The sequence below is a fragment of the Haliaeetus leucocephalus genome, unplaced genomic scaffold (assembly GCF_000737465.1).
Source record: "Haliaeetus leucocephalus isolate CR32 unplaced genomic scaffold, Haliaeetus_leucocephalus-4.0 Scaffold162, whole genome shotgun sequence".
Lineage (NCBI taxonomy): Eukaryota > Metazoa > Chordata > Aves > Accipitriformes > Accipitridae > Haliaeetus > Haliaeetus leucocephalus.
Window position 1 is genome coordinate 4,510,937 of NW_010972598.1, and position 15,624 is coordinate 4,526,560.

At 40.2% G+C, this 15,624-nt stretch overlaps 1 protein-coding gene across 3 annotated transcripts in view; it reads left to right on the forward strand.

Moving 5' to 3' along the window:
* Positions 1-206: 206 nt before the first annotated feature.
* HEATR1 (HEAT repeat containing 1) overlaps positions 207-15,624 on the forward strand; it is a 40,927-nt gene continuing 25,509 nt past the window's right edge. For all 3 annotated transcript variants that reach the window (XM_010562619.1, XM_010562622.1, XM_010562621.1), the window contains exons 1-17: positions 207-269; positions 515-693; positions 2,705-2,921; positions 3,857-3,998; positions 4,519-4,620; positions 5,522-5,662; positions 6,245-6,456; positions 7,218-7,351; positions 8,146-8,254; positions 8,606-8,716; positions 9,170-9,287; positions 11,088-11,195; positions 11,608-11,703; positions 12,726-12,814; positions 13,141-13,352; positions 13,622-13,743; positions 14,275-14,472. In XM_010562619.1, the coding sequence (XP_010560921.1) occupies positions 552-693; positions 2,705-2,921; positions 3,857-3,998; positions 4,519-4,620; positions 5,522-5,662; positions 6,245-6,456; positions 7,218-7,351; positions 8,146-8,254; positions 8,606-8,716; positions 9,170-9,287; positions 11,088-11,195; positions 11,608-11,703; positions 12,726-12,814; positions 13,141-13,352; positions 13,622-13,743; positions 14,275-14,472 (2,253 nt within the window). In that variant the 5' untranslated portion in view covers positions 207-269; positions 515-551. The remainder of the gene's footprint in view (positions 270-514; positions 694-2,704; positions 2,922-3,856; positions 3,999-4,518; positions 4,621-5,521; positions 5,663-6,244; positions 6,457-7,217; positions 7,352-8,145; positions 8,255-8,605; positions 8,717-9,169; positions 9,288-11,087; positions 11,196-11,607; positions 11,704-12,725; positions 12,815-13,140; positions 13,353-13,621; positions 13,744-14,274; positions 14,473-15,624) is intronic.

Sequence of the window (15,624 nt, forward strand, 5' to 3'; positions counted from 1 at the left end):
CTGGCCCCCGCCCCACACCGGCACCGAGCCTCCACACGGACGCTGAGCTCCGAGGCACCCGCCCGGACGCCCGAAACCGGCCACCACGGCCAACAACGGGCGGCTCCCTCCCGGAGACCCGCCTGCAGGCGGCGCCTCCTCAGGGGCGCTCCCGCCTCACCGCCCTGAGGAGAAGGGGCGGGAACTTCCCGTTCCGCTGGAGACGCTGCTTCCGGGTTAGCGGCGCGCGCAGCCCACGTGGGGCCCGGCGGGGAGCGGCGCGGAGCCAGGTCAGTGTCCGGGACCGGGACCGGGATCGGGACGGGGATCGGGATCGGGATGGGGGCCCCTGCCACCGCCTGCCGCTGTCCCTCTTCTTCCCCGGCTCGGCTGGGCCCGGCCCATCCCCGCGTGCGTGCCCCCCCGAGGGGCAGCTGGCAGCGGGGCCTGCACCGGGAGCGGGGGCGGAGAGGGGGACGGCGTGTCTCCGTGCGACTGCCTTATCCGCGGGCCTGCTTTGGTTTTCTTCCGTTAGGTTTCTTTGGCGGCTCCTTTCCTGGAAGCACGAAGCTATGACGTCGCTGGCGGAGCAGCTGAAGCGGCTGGCGCTTCCCCAGAGCGATCCCAGCCTCCTCAGCCGCAGCGAGGTCGCCTCGCTGCTCTTCAGCGGCAAGGAGGCTGCTGGCATCGACAGGGACACGTTTTTTGCAATCGGTGAGTTTGGCCGTTCAGACGCCAGCGGTTTTAAAAATCGTCTGTCCAAAAAACTGCTGGAGAAAGACCGGCGGGAAAGGCAAACCCGTATGCAAAAAAAGGCCAAAAAGGTAATTAAAGAAATTGCAGGCTGGTCAGCATCACCCCAGTCCATGGGAAAAACGGGGAGCAGGTCCTCCTGGAGCCCATTTCTGGGCACGTGAAGGGTGAGGTGATTGGGAAGAGTCGGGGGCCCCAAGGTGGTCAAGGGCTGGAGAATTTGCCCCGTAAGAGGGGCTTGGTGAGAGGAATGTCTCTGGTCTCCTTCAGTCTGGAGCAGAGAAGGCTTTGAGGGGTCTAACAGCAGCCTGCCAATACCTCTGAGGAGGTTTCAGGAAGATGGGTCAGGCTGTCCAGAGGAGTGCGTGGCTGGAGGACTGGGGACAGTGGACATAGGTTGACACCATAGAGGTTCAAACTGGATATAAGGAAAAGCTTTTTCACCGTGAGGACAGTCAAGCAGTTGAACAGGTTGTCCAGGGAGGTTGTGCTCTCCGTCCTTCTGAAAACCCCAGTTGGATAATGCCCTGAGCAACCTGGTCTGATTTCAGGGCTAACCCTGCTTTGAGCAGACCCTTGGACTAAAGCGTCTCCCAACATCCCTTCCAGCCTGAGCACTGTGATTTCATGAACATGTGCTGACACCCCGTTCTTTGGTAACGTTATGGCCACAAACAATGTAAAGTGTCAGAAACCATTGCTGTGTTTGCACACTTCATAGCCTTTGTGCTTATCTCTGTCCATTTTTGATAGAGAACTTTACCCAGGAATGTGATACTTCTTGAATAAGAAAGCTGTTTTCTAAAAACAGAAAGATTGATATCGTATATCGGTTTTAAGTAACAAGATTGTAGATATATATGTCTTTGATGCAACACAGAGTATTTTTTAGTTTCTTAAATAGTTACTATAGAAGTGCTGCATGTAATCATTTATTTCTCCCATATTTCAGCCAGCTGCCTGGTTTCTTTATTTCAGCTGAGTTTGTCTGCTTTGTGCTTAGCCATTAATATTTACAAGCTTGTATAAAAGAAAGAAATCATTCCAATGGTTTTCCAGTGGTGTACATGGAATATTGTATTTTAATTTATTCAAAGAGGTACCTTTGCTTGCTTCATCCCTGTAAAATCATAGAATAATTTTGGCTGGAAGGGACCTCTGAAGGTCATTTGGTACTAACCCAACTGAGCAGAGGGCTAGTTAGCGCAGGTTGTTCAGGTCCTTGTTCAGCTGAGTTTGAGAATGGAGGTTTTATGGTCTCTGATCCAATATTGGACCTCTGATCCAGTGTTTGACCACCCCAGTGTTCAAAAAAAAAAAAATCAATCCATATGTTGACTTGGAATTTCCTGTGTTCCAGCTCGCATCTGTTGCCTCCCATCCTTCTATTGTGCATCTCGGAGAAGAGTCTGGCTCCATCTTCTTCGTAACCTACACTATGTCCCATTAAGTACTTGCAGACAGCAGGAAGATTTCCTTTTGACTCTCTCTTCTCCAGATGGAACAAACCCAGTTCCTCCTTTTCCTTGTATGTTATTTTCCAGTCCCCTGAACGTCTTGGTGTTCCTCTGCTGGACTCACACCCAGATGGCAATGTTTTTCTTCTACTGATGAGCTTAAAATTGTACACAGTACTCCAGATGCAATTTCACAAATGGAGGGGACAGCTCACCTCCCCTCAGCCTGCTGGCTACGCTCTCGCTAATACAGCCCAGGATGCTGCTGGCCTACATTGGTGCAAGAGCGCACTGCTGATCCTTGTTAATGTTCTTTTTATTCATCGCTGAAGAAATACTTTAAGTGTAGCAAAAGTTTTGGACTTAGACCTTTTTACTATTTGGTTTGGTTTGCTTAATGAGGATGACATATACCAGTACAGCAAAGAACTTGGATATGCGAGTGAGGAGGTAGATGAGTAGGACTGCTGAATAAAACTGCTGCGTTTAAAGCATTCTTCCATTTTTTTCCACAGGATGCACTGGCTTAGAAGAGCTGATGGGGATTGATCCTTCATTTGAAGTCTTCCAGTCCAGTTTGTTTAGTTCCACATCCAAAGGCCTGGAACGCAGTGTTCAGTCTAAAGCAGTAAATCAGCAGCTGAATAAGAATATTTCATTGTTCCTGATTCACCTGTCCCCTTACTTTATGCTTAAGCCAGCCCAGAAGTGCCTTGAATGGCTGATTCACAGGTAATCCACTGAATATCCTACATGTCAATAGCTAAGGCTACTAGAAATGCCAGAATTTTTTTCCCCAATGAAAGAAATTTTGAATAATTTTACTTTAGTTTTCTGAAAATACAGGTTAAAATGTTAAAAACATCCATTTGAGCTTAGTCTTTATGGGGCCAGACGTTCCTTTTTGCCAGTTAGTTTTTTGTCTTTTGATAAATTTCTGTGAAAAATTTGATCTGTCATGATATTCTGTATAAAAGCAATTATTTCCTTGCCTGGCTTTCACCAAGTTTGCCCAGCTCTAGCCATCTTGCAGAGGACCTAGAGAGACATTTATGTAATATGCTTTTAGAAATGGGCTGTGTAAAATAGCTAATTTTCAATATTAGCTGTGAACCATGAATATCATGCCCTTGTATTATAACATGAGCTGAGTATTCTTATTTCAGGGTTATGTAAGAAGGTGTGAAGAAAAAACAAACAAAGTATTTTGTGAAGTGATGTTGTATTTATTTATATAAATTAACCTATCCAGATGCAGAAAGTGTAATATTCCATGTCATGAAGGAGTGGGTGATTTTGTTGATACAACCTTTGAATCAATTTTTTTTTATATATGTATTATACTGAAATTCATACTAGATTATTGTAATGTCTGGTTTAATATTGAAATCTATGCAGAAGAAACTAAGATAATCTTAAGTCCTATAGGGACCTAAAATTATTGAGAGTGAGGAAAAAATAGCTAGCACTGTTTCTTTCCTCTAGTACATATAGGCTAGAAGCCACCTTGGGATTCTCAACTGTAGGTGGACCATATGTCTGAATCAGTATGACAATCATGTCTTGCTTAAAAGCAAGTAAACCAGGTGTTCTAAGAAGAACGTGGCTGGGTCTTTTTTTTTGACTTGCAGATAATTTTTAACGATATATATGTGCTTTTTCCTTAGATTTCACATCCATCTCTACAATCAAGATAGTTTGATTGGTTGTGTTCTGCCATATCATGAGACTAAACTCTTTGTGAGAGTTATTCAACTTTTAAATATAAGCAGCCCAACTCATAAATGGCATTGGATGGATCCAATAAGGGTGAAGTATTTAACAGATGCAAGCTGGGAGAAACATGAGGGACTTTATTAATAATATCTTGACTCTGTTACTAGGTTTATGAATATGGCCCACCTGTTCATGTGGTTAGTTGTAAAACTGTACTGAAAGATTTAATTGCAGGGGTGGAGCCTGGATGTCCACCTGTTGTTTCTGCCATCTTTCTTTAAATATAAAGCTAATTATAAAAAGCTTTGATTGTAATTACTCTGTTTTGGCAGAGTACACTTTTAACGTGCGAGTATTTGCTACTGCTAAGAAGATATGTCAGTTACTAAAATATATGTTTATTTGAATATAGATTAAATGTAATGCTCTTTATCACCTGTCTTAGTGTAGATACAAAAAATTCCAGAGAAGTGTGTGGGTTTCCATTACTTATTTCAGTTTAAATGATGTTAACTGATCGGTAGGATTAATTTAGAGATTATATTAATTTTTACTTTGGGTGCTTCACTTTATCCTTGAGTGTTCTAATTTTACTGTTTTTTACCATGTAAAGAAACCTGGAGTCCCACTGGCAAGGGGTACTGTCATTACACACTGCTACAAAGACCTGGATTTCATGGATTTCATCTGCAGGCTGGTGGCAAAATCTGTGAAGGTTGTTCATTTATTCTAGAAAATTATTTGTTTGTTGTCACTTGGTTTTCCCCGCTATTTACTAATATTTTGAATTACATATCAAATAATAAAAGGAGTAATTTATTAGTAAACAATGACAATTTCTTTTCTTATTATTTGTATAGATGACAGTCTGTCAGAAATTCTTGCAAGGAAGTGGCTGAGAACCAATGAGCCATGACAGAACAATTTGGCAATACTGTATTACTTAAAGATACTGTATTGCTTCAAAGTACTTCATTGTCTTAATTTATTTTATAAAATCATTCCTTCTGTTGGTTTGTAACTGTGCTTTGAATTTGGGGATGTCTTTTCGGGGGGTTGTCATGGGTGTTTTAAAAGTATGTCTTCCAATATTAATGAGAAGTTAAATTTGAGAATGTTAGAAGGTGAGGATTTATTTGTTTTTTCAGTTAATGTCAAGTAGAGTGCTAGTTTTATAGTCTCAGAAGGGTAAGATGTAGGACAGTTCCAATTATTTAGAGAACTAGAATGCGTGTACTGTCAAACTAAGCAAAGCACGCACAGTAACAGGGTTTGTTCACAGATGTAGTAGGGGGTATTAAACATATACCAGTCAGCTTCTCAGCTGTCCGGTTCTCAGTCTTGAGCATTACACCAAAATCACAAGTGATTTAGATTACCTTATTATGATTAACTACAGTAGCTGAGGAGCAGCACCCATTTCCTTCTACCTTGTCTGCAAGGGGGAGCAGTAACCTCTGAGGGTTGCTTCTAGGAGGAGGTGATGACGAGTTGTGCCAGCAGGAGCTGGTAGAGCTTACATGCTGGAGTTCTGAGATTTTGCTGGTTTGGGGGGAAGCCGTATGTGCATTTCCACTTTTCTTGATGTCTGAACAACTGATTTTTCTGTGGTCCAGGTCTTTTCAGAGTGTCCTGGCAACTCAGCTCAGTTGAGAGTTCTTCTTGTGTTTTATGCTTCCACCATTGTATCAGCTCTTGGAGCTGCAGAGAAGATAACAGACAGTATAGTCTCTATGCTGCTCCCTTACATCCAAAAGGTACGTGAAGCTTTGTTTTCCTTCCTGTGTGATGAAGTGTACTGTGTTCTGCGGACATGCGTCTGCAGATAACATTCAAGAGGGCCATTGTACGTGCAATGTATCATACTGCTCTTAGCATGCTTTGAAACATCAGGCAGGTGAAGCTCCATGAATAATAATGATTTTTCACACCTCAGATGAGCACTGTAAGAACTCTGTTTCCTACTCTCCATGAGGAATGGAGCTGTGAGAATTGGATACACAGTTTGAATGAACCTCTTTGCCTTAGAGACTTGTCGTGCTAAACAATGAGGAAATGGAGTCAGGGTGGACAGCCTGCTTTAATATCCTCTTTCCTCCAGGATTGTTGCTCTGTTAACAGACAGAGCAGCAGTTAGTGAATGTGTCTTCTGTGTGTGTGCACCCTGCATGACAGCTTTTTCTTTTTCAAAGTTGAATTTATAGATCCCTTAAAAATTAACACATGGAGAAGAAGGTGGTGTAATTCCATGGGTGTGAGAAAGAAATTATTTTTATGTTAATGGATTCTTTTTTTAATTCGTGTGTGTGTTAAAAATCCACCTTTATCTCTTTTCCTAGGGCTTGAAATCTTCTATACAGGATTACAGAGCTGCAACATACATGATAATCTGCCAGATGACAGTAAAAGTGACAGTGGAGACTTCCTTGGTGCATTCCTTGATGTTACAGATAAGCAAGACATTATCTAAAGTGCCCTCGTTAGTCAGGGATGGCGTGGCGTGCTTGAACCTACTTCTACAAACTCAGAAGGGAGACAAACTTGGGAAGAAGTAAGTCTACATGAATTGAGTTTCCCACTTTTTAAAAGCTCAGGCTGCACTTTGATAATTTGGATTTTTTTATCCTTCTCACTGAAGGGATACTTCCTTATTTGAAATTTTGGTACTTGACGTTTCAAAGGGCTCCCAAGTTTCTTTGGCTTACTTCGAAAATTTGTGTGCTCACTACAGCTAAGGAGTCTCAGTGGTGCGAGTCTGTCATCTTTTGGTGCCTCTCCTGCCACTTCTCTCAGTAAAGGATTGCTGTCAATGTGCAAAACCGAACCCTGCCAGTAAGAGGTTTTCTTGAAAGTGGGAATCCTGGAAGAGAAGCTGGCATAATAATGGTAGTGCAAATTTGAGGTTATTTGAATAGCTTGGAAAAAAGAAGTTCCGTTCCTTCAGTGGAAGGGCTTTGAGTTCATATAGTTTGACACCTGAAGTGTAAGTGGTTTTATACCACCACTTCTTTGGTCCCACAAGTCAGGTGTTCTTCTGGAAGTATATGTAGTATTTCGTTCCCATCAATCTGTCTGTCTTGCTCTGCAACAGTTAGTGCTTTTTCTTCTTGGACATTAAATGCACCAATAAACCTCTGGCAGTAAGGAAGTGGAAACCCTTGAATCTTTTCAGCATTTGTTTACAATGCGGCTGTTACCTGATGCTGACAGTTGAATCCTTATGAAGTCTGTGTGGTTTGAAAGTGTTGGTAACCCAGATGAACATACATACTTTTTTTTAAATTATTATTATTTCCTTGTTCCATTGTGCAGGCCATTTAATTATCTGTGCAAAACCCCAGAACTGGTAACACTTTTGCAAGGCCTTTCAGCAGACTATGATATCTCTCCTCTTCTGCATTACCTGTTGCCTCACCTTGTTTGCACTGTCATGAAAACTGATACAGGTAAGTTAGCATACGTTTTTACAATTTTGTTGAGTCCTAAGGACAAATGGCTGTGATCAGTGTTGTAGCTGTGTAATTTTAGTTGCTTCTTCATTAAAACTGTGCCAATACATGTGAAGACCTGACTGAGCTTTTGTGTGTGTATTGCTTTTTTTCTTTTCCCAGACCCTACAGAGGAGGCTATTTTAGGCATTGTTATATCTATATCGCTTTGATTTAAATGTTTTATTTCAGCAGTAACTTAATTTTCATGTAGGAAATTTCTGACTCTTAGAGATGTATTGTAGTACTGCAAAATCATTTTTAGGTAGATTACATGTACTCCGTATGTAGTTTAAGTAGTGGAGATCTGTGTTTACCTGATGAATTAAATGTGCCTGGGAACAGTCTGGGACAGCAAGGCTGACTGGCATGCAGCAATAGCCTGTGTCTGCACTACTGAGTCCGTTTGCACTGTGGACTTGTAACTGCCAAATCATGACTGGGAAAGCTCTGTTGTTGAAAAGGTCCAGATTCATGCCAAGAAATGCTGTAGGGAGTTCCTGACACAGGTTGTGGGAGCACATCTGGAACATTCCAAAGCATTCTTGAATTTATTGGTAGCCTTTGGCATTTAAATGTCATTGGTATAAAGCATTGCTAGCAGCTCACGGACAGTTAGTGCTACAGTGGTCTTCAGGTTGTGTGCTTGGTTCACCAAATGATGGTGCCTGTACAAGCTATTAGCTTTAATCAGTATGAAGGAGTTATTCTCAAACTATTGCTCATTTTTTATGATTATGTGTTGTCCTTAGAGGAACAAGAAGAACCTGAGGAGACACAGAATCAGATTTACATCCAACATCTTGAAGCTATTCTTCAGAGTATACCACTGGAAAAGGATTTAGATCACCTGTTGGCTTCGTGAGTTGACTTTGATTATTTTTCTTCTGCAGTACTACTGTCATTTCTGGTTTAATAACAACTAATTCCTGAAAATGGTATTAGCATTGTATGAGCATTTTTTCCTGAGTTCCTAAGTTAGCTCCAAACCTGGATTTTGAAAGTGAAACATTCAGTAATCCAGAAGAGCCATGCTTTTAGCACTTGTGGGAGTACTTGTGGGACAGAGTGAAACTTCAGGCTGGGAGCAAATCTGTACTTGCAATAAGTAATGCATATTAATCCTAACCTGTTTAGCAGTGTGCTTTGTAACGTTAATGGAAACTGTACTATCCAAAAAATGGTGGCTTTTTCTATTGTTTGTAATTTTAGCAAGTTTCTTGAAGAGTTTATCTCCTGTGGTACAGAGATTGAATCTAATCCCCCCAAAATGGCTGCACTCAATCAAAAGATGCTTCCTCTTATCAGACTTCTTGAGAGAAAGTAAGTTCTGTTTTTCTGTGACAGACCTGCAGTCTGTAGAGTGATGATGTTAACTATGATCTTGGCTTATTGGGTGTAGTAAGCACAATATTCTTGCCCAAATAAATAGAGTAAAAATAACTGACTCCTAACCTTTGTGCAAATTTTATTTTACTGATCTGTCCTTACATATTTTGTTATGACTGTAATACATGGACACAGACCTACTGGCTTTGTACAGGTGTTTGCTGTTTAGCATGACCTTTTCTGCTCATTATTTATCCTAGTGGTCTGCGTATTGTTCATCTGTGTTAAGACATAATCGTTGATTGCCTTTGTAAAGCTACTTAAAATAGCTGGTTCAGATGAGTGCGTGTGCATTCACCTTCCTTGTATTTCCCTGTATTTCTCTAGTAAATACATGTTCTTCTGTAATGCTCTGTGGAAAATTTTGGGGGTTTTGTCTGTTGGCAGGTACCCTAAAGCCTTAGACTCTGTGTTGGAGAAGCACCTGGAAGATTGCACAGATGAGGCTGACCAAGATCTTTTTCACCAATTTATTTCTCTTTCATTAAGCTGTGGCAAATACAAGGTAGGTAGAAGCTCAGCTCATGATCCTAGCTCTTACCTGGTTATACTGTCAGAAGGCTGATATTTTGGGAAAATTCTGCTCTCTCTTCCTCTTTCTAAACTGTACTGGTTTTGGCTGGGATAGAGTTACTTTTCTTTCTAGTAGTTGGTATAGTGTTATGTTTTGCGTTCAGTATGAGAAGAATGTTGATAACACACTGATATTTTCAGTCATTGCTAAGTAGTGTTTAGACTAAGTCAAGGAGTTTTCAGCCTCTCTTGCCCAGCCAGCAAGAAGGGGACACAACCAGGACAGCTGACCCAAACTGGCCAAAGGGTTATTCCATACCATGGGATGTCATGCCTGGTGTATAAACTGGGGGGAGTGGCGCTGGGAGGGATCGCTGCTTGGGAACTAACTGGGCATCGGTCGGTGGGTGATGAGCAACTGCATTGTGCATCACTTGTTTTGTATGTTCCAATTCTATTATTATTATTAGCATTAGCATTATTTGTTTCTTCCTTTCTGTCCTTATAAACTGTCTTTATTTCAACCTATAAGTTTTACTTTTTACCAATTCTCTCCCCCATCCCACTGGGTGGAGAGGGAGTGAGTGAGTGGCTGTGTGGTGCTTAGTTGCCAGCTCTCAACATGAACAAAATATCTACCATTCCCCCTAACACCACCCCCCGAACCACAAACCAAAAAAAACCCCCCAACAAGCCAAAACAACCCAACTTATGTAAATGTGATGGGGGGGGAGGGGGGCCCTTGATCAAAACGGTGGTAAAATCAAAAGCTAACAGATCTTTCAAGTTCATGTTTATCATGAAGGGTCATGACTGTGAGCTTTTTTTCATGGTTAAAATTTATGCATTTCCACCTGCCCCAATTGCTATCAATACTTTTTTTCCTTAGGAACGTGGCCACTACCTATACTGTAGTGGTTGATAATGACAACATGGTGGTGCCCAGCAAGGTCTCATCTTACTTATAGATTTTGTCAGTGTCAGAGGCATCTGTTTTAGGAAAGCTGACAAACAACTTTATCATTGTTGAGTGAAGGTGACTTGGTCGTTTTTGTTGCATTGATTTTATGAATGTTTACAGTTGGTAACATGGAAGAATAGAGTGACTGCAGAGTTCTTCCTGTGCCATTTCTGAAGAGCAGTTGAAACTCAGCCTAACACAGAATAACCATGAGTGCAACAGATCTGTCCAAGGAATTTATTATTAAGAGATGGTTAGTATTATGGCTGTTGTTTGCAATGATTGAAAGACCAAAAGCACTTAGGAGAAGATGATAAACTACATAAAGAAGTGCTTCATGTGTTTTTGTACTGATTTAACGATGGCAGAGATTCTGTGACTGAATACCAAGTGGATTACCAGAAAAAGAAGGCATGCAGAACAAAGGCATATGACTCTTCTAGCCTTTAAGGTTCCTGCGATAAGTGCATGCAGTTGGACTGGCAGGGATGCCTTTTTAACAGTTTCTATCTGTGCTCTGTCACACTGACATCATCACTAGAGCTTTCTCAGAATCCTTAGATAAGTGTAGTGCTTTTCTAGGACAAAAAGGTGTCTGTGGCTTACTGTACTTTTCAAGCTATATTCCAAAAACTGTCTGCTAAAGTGAAGTTGACCAAATTTGAAACAGTTAAAAAACATCATTGTTCTGTAATTGATGCTTTTTGGGTCTGAATTATACAGATTTTCTTCTGGTACAAAAAAATTGCTGAAAGAATTTCTTCCATTATCCTTATATATACTTGAAGTATTTTTAACATGTAGTGAGTCACTCTGAAATCTGTATTTCAGTTTCTGGAAGACTCTGATACCTCCCTACTGCTTAGTTTGAATCATCCTCAGCCAGCTGTGCGGGTTCTGGCTCTTCAGCATTTGAAAGATGTTATTGAAACATCAAAGGTTTGTGTCCTGAATCTCTCACTTACAGAACTGACTTAACACATAATGTCTTCAAAAAGCTGTTTGCCAGACATATCAGTTGAAGATGAGTGGTACATTAAACTATTTATGTCATCCTCACTGTTTTTCATGGTGTTTTCAGTAGGCTTCTGTCACCATTTTCCTGTATTCTGGAGCCTGGATATAGTTCTTGTTTATTATGCTGCTTGTAGTCTAAGATAAAATCTAAGTTAATGGATTCTTCCGGTTTTCCTTCTTTTGTTGTTGAAAGTTAGTCTGCCTGTGAGGTTTAATTTAGATGATGTTAACTGCTTTTCTTGTACTACGATTCAGATATATCATTAAAAGCCTGTAAATTGTGCTACCAACAAATTTTTTTTTTCCCTTTGGCTCTTTTCCTTTGTTTTTTCAGGAAGGCTTTGATCAGTCTTTCATAGAAGAAGCAATTTTTGGTCGGCTCAGGGATGACAACAGAGATGTTGTAATGTCTGCTCTCAGTTCTTTGGAGGTAAGTCTGTATCTTGATATGTTAGGTGAGATTTTAGCTGGTCTTGAACATGTGTCTGGAATGTATTCTTTGTAATTGTCCTTCTTCTACTCATGTCCTTAGTGTACGGCTTTTGTCCTTTAACAGGATGAAGTAACAAAAATTTAGGAGGCTTGTGTTGTTTACCACCTCACAATTCCTCCCCAGATTTCTGCTTCCTAATCTTTCCCAAAGTGTTTGCAGTTAACCTGAACTTACTGATGTTTTTTTATGTAGCTACTAAAGCATATTTTAATCTTTGATTATTACTTGAAGTGTGCTTTCTGCTTATCCTGTACATTTTTCTATAAAAACGCAAGCCATGTTATCTGCCTTTTGGATGGAAAATGGTGCAGTGACAAGTCATTACGCTAGTGAGAAGTGCTCAGTTGAGTTTTTCCGTATGAGAGTCACTTGGTCAGTTGATAGTGGCCAAGTCCTAAACTCCAGCTCAGGTTTACTGGATAGGACTCTGGTATGCATTGTACTGATTGTTTCCAGCTAGAGTAACACTCTTTCTTTATTGCTTCTGCTAGTAGTAGTGGAGAATATTATTAGCAGTAGTATAATTGGTCTTGCGTGTTCATTCATTCTCAATCACTAAAAATTAGGAATAGAACCACGCGAGTGCTTCTTTAAACTTTAGTAACTTTTGTTAATGTGCCTTATATCTTTGTCATACAGATGCTATGTAAAGTAAAAGCAATTCTTACTTAATTATAAAGTGTTTTGCTTATTGTTTATCAATTCTACCAAACATTTCTGCATTCAATAACTTCTCCGTACTTTAGCATATGAAGAGAGCATACTGGGCAGCCTTATAACTTCTGTTTCCCCTGATAATTTTTTATTACCTTTTTATTACACGATCATCAATAGGAATGCAATTAGTAATGTTTGATCCCCGTTTCCACTTGGTATAGCAGATGCATTTTCCATTATGATATGGTAAATTATATTGTATTTTATTATGCTCTCATTTATTTTTCTTGATTACTTTTTAGATTTTCAGGAAACAAGTCAATCCAGAAGTACTAGTATCAAGTCTTTTGAACATCTTCCAGAGAGTTGATCTTTCAAAGGATGGAAAGTGGTATGTTTGTGACTTTTTTCAGTCTACATTCTTTCTGTATAAATTAAATTTTTTAAAAGTAACTCTGAAGAATACTTTCAAAACTGCTTTTCCCTTCAAATACTTTTTGTTATGCTATATCATAGAGATAGATAGATATATCATAGAGATTTGCTATTTCTTAGAGAAAGGTTCAATTATTTGCATACCATTTCCCATGAATTCCTTATTTGTTCTCGCTGCTATTTGGATTCAGAAAATCACCATGGAAAATGGAGAACAAATCGGAAGAAATGTTGCTGGTATCATTGAGCAATGGGTTTTCAACATGACTTGTTCTCTTTTAGGTACAAGGTTCTGGAGCGAGCAATAAAAATTTTAGTCAAAGAGGAGATCTTGAAAGAGAAAAAAGAACTACTAGATGAAGCAGTAATGCAGTTGTTACCTTTTATGGTAATCACTAATGCAAATTCAAAGTCTTCAGACTGGAAAATGGCTGTTTGTCTGTCAGAATCTGATCTCTGCTCCTTACACCCTTTACTGAAAGGTTGGCCAGAAGGTAAAGCATTAATCGTAACTAATTTGATAAAAATTGTGACAATTTAGGACATCATCCTTATTGAACCTAAACACTTACTGAAGGAGACTGGCTGTTATTAACAAACTCTCATACTTTGAGTGTGAATGGAGTTCTTTAAAAATCTCTTTGAAAAGATGAAGAAATTGTCTAGTATGTTTCTGACTGTTTCTAAATATTATTGAGCCACCAGTGTTTTAATATGTGATTTTTATACCTAAATTGTCTGATTATTTTTTTCCTTGGAATAGCTCTTGAAGAGGCAATTAAATCTAGCAAGTCTGCAGAGTTGATTGGAGTGGCCAACAAGAAAATGATTCTGCTGTTTTCTAGAAACATGACTTCAGGGGACCCTTCCTTACTATTGCAAATGGTATGTGTACCATGCTACCCTAACCTTAAGAGATCTTACTTTCCAGGTGGTCACTGTAGTGATGTGATTTAGGTATGTGATACAGTAGAATAAAAGAACAGAAGAACTTTGTATATGCTCTTCTTAGCATTAGTATACTATCATCAAGCTGCTAGGCAAATATGTATATATTGAATAACAAACCCCAATACAGTCTAGATAAAACAGGTTTCTACCTTAACATAATGAAAAGAAGTGAAGCTATTATGTGGACAAATGATTGGTGTAACTAAATTCCAGGAATTTTTAGTTTACTGAAAAAAAAATCTGGAGAATAAACAAGTATACCTGTGGGTAGTTCATAGAAACAGATGTTTGTGCATTCCCAGGTTCCAAAGAGCACCATTACAGCAGACAGTAACTTGCTACCGATGATAGAAAGTAACAAGGATTTAACTGGATATGCAAATGAAAAATGGTGTAAAGTCATAGTGAAGTCCCACTGTCTTACAGACTTTTTGTTGTTGTTTTTCCTCCATTCACTTCTCTAAGGTTGATGGTCTTATACTCATTGCTGAAACGGAATCTGACAGTGTGAGACAGAAAATAACTACTCATATAATTGGTTCAGTGCTTGTTCAGTGCTGCTGCAATACACAGATGAAGGAAAGTTATTTTTCAGTGGCTACCAAAGTCTTCTGTTTCTTGGATAAAAAAATAAAAAATCTCAGAGCTTGTGATGCTGCAGAGGTAAGATGTAAACATTTTGGAGGGGGCATTTTCTTTGTAATGGAGAAATCTTGTTTTACTGGAGAACAAGAAGTTCAGAAACCTTGAGGAATCTCGCCTTCATTTCTTTTCAGAGCAAAACCACACGCTTGGCAGCAGTACTAGAAGCTGCCATTAAGATTAGCATTTTACCACTGTAGTGAGTCTGCCTTAAAAAATGAAGAATTCCAGAGCTTTAGGCTAGCATCCCACCAACTGATGCAATGTTTCAGTGCTGTGGCCTTGGCACAAAGTTTGGAGCCTTTCTGCCAGCTACCCTGTGGCATCATGTGTCATTGTCTGGCTTAGGAGTATCAGGGTTTTTAGTCATTGAGTAAAGGTTTCGCTGGCTTGTTCAGTAGGGGAAAGAAGAAATGCAGCTGAGTATGAAAAAGAGCTTACGCTAAGAGCAGTTCCAGAGCAGGGCTAGGAAAATGGTCAGAGAGCTGGAACACCTCTCCTATGAAGAAAGGCTGAATTGGGGTTGTTCAGCCTGGAGAAGAGAAGGCTTCAGGGAGACTTTAGTGCAGTCTTCCAGTACTTACAGGGGGCCTATAAGAAAGATGGAGAGAGACTTTTTACCGGGGGCTATAGCGATAGGGCAAGGGCCAATGGTTTTAAACTAAAAGAGGGTAAATTTAGCTTGGATAGAAGGAAGAAATTCTATACTATGAGGGTGGTGAGGCACTGGAACAGGTTGCCCAGAGAAGTTGTGGATGCTCCATCCCTGGAAGTGTTCATGGTCATATTCAGCAAGGTTTTGAGCAACCTGATCTAGTGAAAGGTGTCCCTGCCCATGGCAGGGGGGTTGGACTAGATGAGCTTGGAAGATCCTTTCCAATCCAAACTATTCTGTGATCCTGTGATTCTATGAATTGCAACCTCAAGCAAATCCTTGCAACAATATTGAAAGTGTTGTTCCTGAATTAGATGGGTTTTGGTTTATTGTGCAGCTCCATAAACAGTTGTATTGAGACTTGTTGAGTGGGGTAACATGGAGGCAGAAGGAGGAGCCATCACAGGGGCAGGAACAATGTTCAGAAAGAGTATTTCTGCATCTTTCTGCTACCTTTTTTTGCTTTATTTTTATGCATATTTCCCATTGGGATTTTCTTGATTTATTTTGTTGTTGAA